The following is a 10,696-nucleotide window of genomic DNA, read 5'->3' as shown; positions in this document are numbered from 1 at the left end:
CCCCCACCCCCCCCAACTAGAAATTTAGGAGCTGAGAGCAAATACTAGCAGTGTACTGGAGTCATGTAGGAGTTTGGGCAATGGCATGCACACTACAGTCTTTTTGCTTATGCTTGTGCACTGATTTGCTGATCTGTCTCTCTTTAGCTACATTATTGGTACAAATAATTTTTTTGAAGACACTTTGAAAACTGAATTCATATAAAATAAAGTCAAAGAGCAGTTCTAAAATGTTCAACAAATATTTGATTATCATTGAAGGGATCTGTGCTGAAGACACAGCATAACAGAGCATGACCACAAAGGAGAAGCTGGGTTCATCTCCTTGTGTTGATATGGGTAAGTGATGGCATAGGAAGGGCTTTACTTAGTAAGCAAGCCCCCCATGCTATTTTTTACTCTGAAGAATATATTCACACTGAAGATATCTTCAGCAGCTCAGCTAGGCCGTAGAGGGAGCTTTGGAACTTTCTCCCTGCTACAAAAGCAAGAAGATTATATGGGGAGTAGACTTTAGGCTCTCAGTCGTCTTCAGTACTTGTAAGATAGCAGGGGAATAGCAGGGGAGGTTAGGTTATCAAAAATAAACCACTAAAGTATGCTGTAGGGTTTTTTCCTGGCATCAGTGTTGTTACCCATTTCTGCGTATTCTGTTGAACAACTATGACATCTGCTGCCATAGTGCATAAATGTGTATGAGTAACTAGAAAAGTTTTGTTCAGAGCCTTAAATGAGTGCATGGTACTAAAATGCTCAAGAGTTCATCATTAGCTTACTCTAAGACAATAGTTCTGAAGTATATGTGTCGTAGGAATGCTAACATAGAAGTCTGTCTGATCCATAATGGTAAACCAATAAGGGAATTAAGTTTCAGGTACTCTCCTTTAAAGAGGATATGTTATTTTTGTCTTTACTTATGCAAAACTGTGGTGTTAGTTCTTAAAGGCTGGAGCTGCTTCCATCTTTCAGGGAAGACTAGCATAATGCTATAAGCAGTTCTTGACCAGTCGTTGGCTAGATGCATGTATGCTCCCACTTACATGTTTTGTGCTGATGTTATCCTTTTTTTTTCCTCACAGAATCAATAGCACTTGGTTTCTGTCCATGCCAGAAACTCCATCTGTTGAGTAATACATGTTTGACAGGTTTTAAGGAAGCTCTACTCCTGCAAACAAGTTAGAAGGTAGTGAAGACAGAAGCCATTTGTCTTAAAGAGAGTCACAGAAATAGTTAGAGAAGGTGGCAGAAACACTGGCATGTCTGAAAAAGAATAATTTAAACTTGGGACCAAACAAAATGTTTCTTTATCTGGCTCTTACCTGAGCTTTACCAAGCTACTTAGGTTAACATTCAGTGATTGTTGGTAATAATAATAAAAAAAAAGACAGAAATATTAATGATGTTTAGAGTATTATTAAGAATCTCATTTCTAGCCTGTAAATTTGGGGCAGCAGTTCTTCTCCAGAAGCACCCTGAAGTGTTCAGGTAGTAACTGTGGACCATATCAAGTAACTTGTGAGCCAGAAACCTATCGGTCTGTCTCCTGTCACCTTTAAGTAGATAACAATGCAATAGGTCATCTCTTGTTGAGGCACTATAAAGCTGTGTTTTCAAGACACCTGTATAATCTTTCAGTTGCTTATAGTCAAGTGAAGTGTTTGATCAGCTGCTTAGTCAAGTACACATAAAAGCCTATTAGTTCCAAAGGTTTAATTCTCTATTTCTCTATCAGTGTAATAAATTTTAAATGGAATTACACTTTGAGATTAATTTTTAGGCTGAGTATTTCCTTACTGGTGTGAGGGTTTCCTCTAAGACCAAGATAAGCAGCAGCTAGGTTTCTAGCTGTGTCTTTGCTTGAGACTGCAGAGGTAGGCTTTAGAATCTTCCATATGTGTTGGGGACAACTGCCTGATAGATTGGTTTTTCTGCCATCAGGCAGGTCATTGTCAGACTGTTCTAGGAAGCTTCCATTTGCAATAGAAGGTCTCTTAAACTTGTTTTCCTTATGTAGTCAGTAGTCTTGCACGCTTCTTTGGCTAAATGTTTGCCTGCAGAAGATTATATCTACTGTTCCTCAGTGTCCGAGTCTAAACACCACAAGGTACTATACAATTGCTTTAAATGCATTCAAATTTGCCCTGGAAACAGACTTCTGTCCTGCATAGGATGATGTTTCTTTAAAATATTAACAAGCTTGGTGTGGGGGGTTTGGGAGGGGTAAGTTGATATTTTCTGAACTGCTAAAATTGAGGCTGAAGCAAGATAACTGAAATGAGAAGATGTGCAGCTGGTTCTTCATGCATGTTATTCTAATGTTGTGACTCTCTAGTGTTCAGATAAGCAATGTAAAATTGACTTAAACTTTTAACTTATTTTGCGATAAAATATTCTTTAACCACTTTTTGACCTGGACTGCCAGCTGAAGCAGTATTTTAGCTTGCTTTCAAGAGCACAGATAAAGCATTGGATTTTTTGTTCAATAAAACCATGGACCTTGTTGACATGAGTGATATGTCAGTTGTAACAGCTCACCCCTTGATAGAAAAATGTCATCTCCTTTTATTGCCTCAAAAGCTTTAGCACTTTCTGTGTACTTAATTTATCAAGGAAGGTCAATGAAATAGTGAACAAGTGAAGACAAAATCTTAGTCTGGAATTGAAGAGTTCTCCAATGAACTTGATTACTGATTGCTTCTACTGAGTAATACATAATTTTACAAGTTGGTGTTGAACACTTAAATCCTTCAGCTAGAGCAGTCATACAACCTTACTTTTTTTTTTTCCTCTCCAGCCTGACTGTTCTGAAGATGCACATGCAACATGTGGGCAGTGAAAGAATAGAACAGAATATTTCAGTTGGAAGGGACCTACAATGACCACCTAGTCCAACTGCCATCAAGGCTATGGCCTTGACTTTTGGGTCAAATCTAGAGAATATTAATAAAAGTCCATTTTCGTGTGTGGTCATTAATGAAAGAGCTCAGATTTAGAAATTATGCTGCTTTTTTGCATTGTGCACTGAATTTATGGAAGTAGTATTTGTTTAAAGAGAAGCAATTTGTTCTTCTGAGTAGACTCAGTGACTTTTGCAGTCATGTTAAATTTATTTTCTAGACTACAGTGGATATAACCAAATAGACTTCTGTCAACAGTCATCCTCTTGGAGTTCCTTTTTGCACCTTGAAAGTCTATTTCCACAATACAGTGCTGGGAAAGAAATGCCAGTGACAGTTTTGTTTCAGTGTCTTAAACACCTTGGAATTATGTAAATATCTTCTGCTAACTTTAAAGTCTTTAGCGTATGTTTGTACTCTAAAATGCACATATAAAACCTGACTAGGCACATAATGACTAAGGGGACTTAAGTATAGATGCTTGAGCTGCTTTTGAGACTGTTTTCATTTTTCCATAATAGTGGTACCATTGGTCATTGCTGTAGACTTCAATACTATTTTTGGTTTGTTTTTTATAACTTGCAATTTTCTGCTCACTATATGGCATCTTTTTCTACCATGAAGGTCATCAACCATCACAGTGCTGGGATCAAATTTCTGGAATTGGGAAGGACTGTAGTTGTATTTCATGCTGTGCTGATATGTCGTCTTAAAACAAAACTGAAAACAAACAATCCCCCCAATACACAATGTTTGTAATCACTGTGAACATTTTATCAGTGAGCTGGATATTTATTCAATTCCTGATAAGCTTCAGCAGCACATGAAGCAATTCTTTTGTGATTCTTGCACAGAAGTTTTGAATGTCTTTCTAAATTTGTAAAGTCCTTAGGATTCAAGATCTGTAACTGAAGGATCACTTTCATCCTACTTAAAGATAGATTTCCTCTAGTTCATAGTTTTAGCTCAAACTCTACTGTTCTAACAGTTTAATGAATTTCCATAGTAGGCAACTGGTGTTGATGTTTGTGTGAGTTTCTAATGCTTAAAAAAAACCTAAAATAAAAATCAATCTATTGTAAATTAGCTTGGTATCTGTATTGTGTAAGAACCCTACAGCTCATAGTATATCAGCTTGCTTTAAACTTTTTCATACTAGAAGTTTAAAATCTAATTGTGTTCATGTACTGCAGCAGTATCATTGTGATTAAATCCATCCAGAGCTGCATCTTGTTGCAGCTGCATCTTTAAAAATCTTTAATATTTTTAATCTAGTTTCATTCTATAAATGTATTTGTCCTATCAGTCAACAGGTCCATTAAGTTAGAATGACTTGTATCAGATACTGCTGTTGCTTTTCTGTAAAGAAAATGAAGATAAATGATGGTTTTGGAAGATCGTTCTTTTTTTGTTCTTTAATTAAATAGTAGAAAGTGAGAAGAGTTAAGAGTCAGGTTTTAGACAGTGCTTGAAGTTTATTGCAAAACTAACTATAAGCTCTGTGGTTGTCTAGGAAGGATGTATCTTTACCTCAGAGGAGCTGCCTAGCATATCCTTTAGGGTGTGAGGAGGTTGGTGTTTTGTTTGTTTTTTTTTTTCTGGTTGGCGTGGCTTTTTTTTTTTCTCCACTCAACCCAGCTATTAAGTATCTGTAAGGAACAATATTGTTTTATTTTGGGAAAGTAGGTGGCATTAATTTGCTTCCCCAGAAAAATAGTTATGTTTCTAGGTGACTGCAAAACATAAGAAACTGTATAAAGTTGCTTAAATATAAAGATGCTTTAAAAACAAATTAGAAAACCCTTTTTTTCCTACAAAAAAATTGAGAGTAAGCTGAAATATGAAGGAAAAAATTTACCACTTCTTTTCCCTCTCGTTTTAGGGTACAGTCAATGGTGTGCTGCTAGTGACGCCAAATAATATAATGTTTGATCCTCATAAAATGGATCCTCTGGTCCAGGAGAACGGCTGTGAAGAGTATGGCATCATGTGTCCAATGGAAGAAGTGATGTCAGCTGCTCTGTATAAGGAAATTGTGGACAGCAAAATTAAGGATTCGTTAACCATGTAAGATAGGATAGTATTTATAAAGCTTTAAGTAAATATGAACTGTAGCCATATTGCTGACCATACAAAACTACCAAAACCACATTTTCTTCTGTTGTTTTCCTTTTTAAGAACATCATCAGATAGGCTTAGAAAGACCACTGAGAAAACTTACGTTACCTTAAGCTTTCACATTCTATATACTATATAGAATAAATCCTTTTCTATATACATGGATTCTAATTTCCTCCAATAGTCTCTTTTAAAAATCAGTGTATAGCAAGAGGTACCACACCACTTCCTCTTCCCCTGCCCTGCTATGAAAACAATAACAGATGTGTTTGATTCTTCAGCAATTTAAAAACTGATGTACAGAATAGCAGAGTCCAACTGAAACAGCTTTAGGTGCAAGTCTTTATTGTTTACCACTTTCCACTTGCTTCTCAAACTCTTGTTGCTCTGATAAATGGTTGTAAGACTAATTTTCTGAGACTTGTATATATTTTTATGGTATTAGGAGTATATCTTTTCCCTTTTTGGCCAGGGCAGGAGCTGCATATTTGCCTTTGGGTCTAGCCTTGTTGGGGGTGAACAGAATGAATTTGGATCAGTCAGCTTTAATTACTGGTGTTTAGCGTAGTAGGCATTTAAAACTGACTTTAAACAGCATTATGAAAAATCCTTGTTCTGTTCTGTCTGTTACCTAATTTTTATACTGTCCTCAGAAATAGGATAAATTCTAACATCAAAGCTAAAAAGGATTTTTTTTAAAAAAAGCCATCTTTACCTATCACAGCCCATAAAGCACAAACATTTGCAGACTACTTTGACCATCTAACTGCAGGGAAGTGGACTCCTTTAACCAAGGTAGAATTGTCTATATGTATGGGAGAGTAAAGCTGCTTGCCATTTTAAATAAAGTGTAGAGATACTCAGTAACTCTGAAAAATGTACTTTTACAGTTCTTACAGGTAATATGCTAAGCACATCTTTCTTGATAATCTTAAATATCTGGACAACCAGAAGAAATAACTTGTCTCATGCTATTTTTAAGCTCAGTTTCAGCAGAGACCTGATAGTAAACTGGTATCTTGGCATCGTCTTGTTTGCTGCCTGAAGTCATGCATTTCCTTGAAAGAGCAACTAATATACGTATTACTGTAGTAGTACTTTTGGGGCTTTTGATGTAGAATGATGATGCCTTCAGCATGATTGCTTTCTGGAAGTTCATTTTCCAGATTGAGTTTTACAAAGTTGCTCGTAGTTCCTACTTCAATTGATGCATAGTGCAAATAATGAGATTATGAAAATTAGATATTTCTTTTAATCTGCCTGTTTGAATCATACCATTGCAGTTGCAAAACAAGTCTTTTTCCTAGCATATTTAGTTTCTTAATGACTTACTGTTGACTTACAAATGTACCTTTCATGCCCTGTTGATTTTTGTGGTCTTGTAGCACATGCATTTTCTGTTTTTTTATAATATAAATGAATATGGAATGAAAACATGTCTAGTAATAAAAGGTCACACTATGCGTTGAGCCATGAATGTCCAATTTGATTTATCTTTCTTGTCAACTTTATAAACTATTACATGGAACACGAACTTCTAGCATTTTCTTCAGTCCCAGCACTTTTGTGCCTTAACCTTATCAAAATTTGAGGCATGTTTGTAAATTTGGGGGAAAATAAAATTCAAATTTCTTAAGTCTGTAACCAGAACTCCCAATAGCTACAGCTAGCTCTGACAAGACCTGTGTGTCTCGAGGTATTTGAGACTTAAATCATGTTTTTTCCACTATTTGTTTTTTTCTAAATATTCCATTGTTATAATTAACCCTCTTTCTCTCCCAATTTTGCCAACTGTCAAACCTGTTTAAACTTGGAAAAACAATCTGAATACTGAAAATAAGATTATTGGTATAATAGAAACTGATCACAAAACGAACGGATTCTTTTCTTCTTAAAACTGCAATTTCATGTTGTATGGTTTTTATATATAAGCCACAATCTGTGCTGAAACTGGAAAGAAATATATCTGAAAACATACAGATTTTTTGCGCATTTCCTGAACTTTAGGTTGTGCTTGTCCAAAAGCACCTATTACCAGCATAATCCTGAAAAATTAAGGAAATGGTCCAGTCTAATAGGTGATAAATCCTAAACTCTAATCCACGTGCTTTGTAAGCAAAATTACTACATAAGCACAAGCTTAATACCAGCTTCATGTTAACGCTTGGAGAAGAGAGTGTATATGCTTTGCAAACATCCTGAATTTTAGTGATGTCTCAGTAATGTCAGTAATGACCTAACTGAATAAAAAGCTTTGTAGAAATGGTGAGTGGATTTATCCTTCTTCAAGATGGGAGATTAAGGTATGAGCTTCTTAAAAGCATTTGGTACTAGATAATGGAAGATGTGCTTGTGGTAGCAAGGGAGTTGGCACTGAGAACTCTAGTAAAAAGTATGTTTAAACATGAGATTTTTTTATGAAGGTTGTATACTACTCAGTTTTTTTGGCAACACTGGAAAAGCTTGAGCCATGTAGATATAGTTGAGCATGCTCACAGTCGCCTTGTAGTCCTCCTTTTCTAAAACTCATAGAATTTCTGGTTAGCTTATTTTGAAAGGCAGGTTTGAATAAGATTACTTGCTTTGCAGAAAGGAAGTTCTTTCATGCTTGCCTTTTTTTTTTTTTTTTCCTTACACTATTTATGAGCATTTCCTGTCTGCTCTTTAAATTGTTCAGTTGTACCAAGTAGTTTGGGATTTATTTTGCTTAACAGAGGTATCCTTGAACTTAGGTACCTGACTGGTGAAGACACTAATCTTTTAAGTATTTCCCATGGGCAGAATGGTAATATCTACCTTGGTGGTTCCTGTTCTGCATTGACTGGCTGAGATAGTTAAGGTTAGACAAGATGATTTCTGCCATTCATTTCTTAAGAGTGAGCTAGGTGTCAACTTCATAATAGGGTAGGATAGGTATATAAAATTGTACTGGCCTCTTTCGTAGATAAAGCTTAAAAGATTTTGGAGGATTTCTGCCTTTTAGAGATTATGATTGTATGTAGCTTTTTGTTGGTTTTCCCCTGTTTTTTTTTTATTTTATTTTTACACTCTAAGCATCTCAAACAATCTTGTTGGTTTCATAGGAGAGCTTCTACTTGCAAAAGTAATGCCCTGAAGTTGGGAGGTCCTATCTATGTCATGCTGGCCAAAGGTCTGCCATGAGCTTACTGTTAACGAGAACATATTTTAGGCTTGTTTCTTATTACTGATGCTCTGAATTAAGTTTTTTTAATTTGGTTCTTTTCTTTTTTTTTTTAAGAGCACCCTTAAATTTTTTCAGCATTAACCAAAACTTAGTAAAGAAAAGAGCTTGACAGAAAATGCACCTGCTATAGTAACATTCTTATTTCCTCAACAGAGATGTAGAACAGCTGTCTGTAAGGGAACTTTGCCATTCCAAGAAAGCTGCAAAGAGCAATACAGATGAAATGGATTCCAGGATTCGGGATACAGGCAATGACAGTGCTAGTACTGCCCCGAGGAGCACAGAGGAGAGTCTCTCAGAAGATGTCTTCACAGAATCAGAACTCTCTCCAATACGTGAGGAACTTGTTTCCTCAGACGAGCTTCGACAAGACAAATCTTCTGGAGCATCATCAGAATCTGTCCAAACAATAAACCAGACTAGTGCTGAATGTTTAACAATCATTTCAGACTCAAATGAAGTTGCCAGTGACTTAAAACCCAGTGCTGAAATGGTTGTAAATGTTAAACAGTTTGGTACCCACAGCTTAGGTTTGGAAAGTTCTGAAATGTCTATAAAGGGGGGACAAGAACCTAGTGAAAATATTGCAGATATCCTCCAGCAGTCTTTGCAAGGATCACACAGTAGTGAAGAGCATGACAAAGAGGCAGAAGTGGGTAATGATCAAGATTCCTCACTAGGAAAAGAACGAGAAGGAGAGAGTAAGATGGCAGAGGAAAGTCCATGTTATGAAGATACCACAGATTCTCAAAAGAAAGAGACAACTAGCAAAGGAAAAGTAGCAAGAGGGCAAACGCAAGACTCGGAGACAGAAGTTGAGGAACTCCGCAACCTCTGGAAGACCCACACTATGCAACAAACCAAACAACAAAGAGAAAACATGCAACAGGATTCACAAAAAGAAATTGGTCAGAAAACTGTGACTGCAAGAGATGGGCGATTAGAAGGTGAGTCAGTATTTATGTGTTAGTGTTCAGATTTACAGTGTATGTCCCTCCAGCTTATCAGAATTTTCGTTATTTTTCATTCTGTAGAACATGTCTCCCCATATATTGGTTGTATTTCTCATTGGCTCGAAGATATGCTTAAGTTATACTGTATAGAAACCAGTGAGGAAAATATTGCTCAGGAAAGTGAAAACAGAGATACTTTTGTTACTGTCATTTTTCTTCACTGAAATTGTATTTATGAACATATTAAAAGACAGTATCTTTTCAGGGGAGTTTTAAATGAACCTGTAAAATTAGATCCATGATGCATTGGTCACTGTAGAGCTCAAAATTAAGTGTTCCTTAGCAGTCAGCTAGCTGTCACTTAAATTTTGCTCCCAGTATACATGTGTATGAATGAATTTCAGGGAATGAATTTCATCTTGTTTATAGCACGTCTATCTTGTGGTTAAGGTTTATAACATGAACAACAAACACTGGAGGCTTAACGCTCTTTTATACTTTCAGAACTTTGTTTCGCTTGCATCTTGTCATACTTCCATGCTGACTAGAACAAGGTTGTGCGGTGACTGAATTAAGCGCTTAAGCTATCTGGACAAGATTCCCTTTATTTCACAAAAGAATCCAACTTACATATATTTCAACAAAGATCTAGAAAGAACTAACAGCATACAGCCAATACTACTAACACAGGAGCGTATATCTGGCTCAGCTGGGATGTTTGCCAGTCCTCAGAACAGTTAAAGATAAAAACATTCCATACCCATACTCGTGACTGTCTTCAGCCACATCTTCCCAGGCCTACACAAGGCCATCCTCCAGCCTGACCTTGTATAACTAGTTCTTCAAAGCTTGGCAGACATGCAGCCCAACAAATTCTAACGGTCACCCTTGAAAACAAATGCCAGGTGTTCCAAGCTGCTCCCACATCTCCCTCTTTTTTTGTTTAGGAACATCAGATTCACGAGGGAGGCATCAAGGACTCTAGCTTCGAACTGATGCAATCCTCGTACTGCTCCTCAGATGATTCTGATTGCTGCAAACACACAAATGATTAATAACCCTCCAATAGCAATACAGATTCAGATACACAGATTTAAACCTTCAAACCATGTTTTTGGATTTAACCATTTAACACTATTAGACAATTCTTTAAAAAACACCTTATTCTGCTAATTTTATATATTTCCCATTTGATCTTGTAATATCTGTGCAAGATCTTAGATATCTCCTGCAATATTAGTAGCAAACGCACCTTGCAAATGTGCCTTCACCTAATTCCAATCTCATACACTTTCATTCCTTTGTAAAGGAGTTACACAGAGCCCTTGTTTTTGAAATTCTCAATTACAATGTAATTTCATTCTATTTTGTAATGCACTTTGTCTCTATGTGATGGGTTGATCCTGGCTGGACACCAGGTGCCCACCATAGCTATTCTATCACTCTCTTCTCAGCTGGACAGGGGAATGGGAAATGAGGTTTGCGGTCAGTTCATCACACATTATCTCTGTCGCTTCATCCTC

At 36.6% G+C, this 10,696-nt stretch overlaps 1 protein-coding gene across 1 annotated transcript in view; it reads left to right on the top strand.

The window, feature by feature from the left end:
- The window catches only part of OXR1 (oxidation resistance 1), an 85,232-nt gene that overhangs the window by 28,637 nt on the left and 45,899 nt on the right, over positions 1 to 10,696 (top strand). Inside the window, exons 6-7 of the mRNA XM_010577003.1 lie at positions 4,780 to 4,964; positions 8,374 to 9,167. Coding sequence (XP_010575305.1) covers positions 4,780 to 4,964; positions 8,374 to 9,167 — 979 coding nt within the window. The remainder of the gene's footprint in view (positions 1 to 4,779; positions 4,965 to 8,373; positions 9,168 to 10,696) is intronic.

The sequence above is a fragment of the Haliaeetus leucocephalus genome, unplaced genomic scaffold (assembly GCF_000737465.1).
Source record: "Haliaeetus leucocephalus isolate CR32 unplaced genomic scaffold, Haliaeetus_leucocephalus-4.0 Scaffold555, whole genome shotgun sequence".
In the NCBI taxonomy this organism is placed as follows: Eukaryota; Metazoa; Chordata; class Aves; order Accipitriformes; family Accipitridae; genus Haliaeetus; species Haliaeetus leucocephalus.
This window is presented reverse-complemented; position numbering and strand designations above follow the sequence as displayed.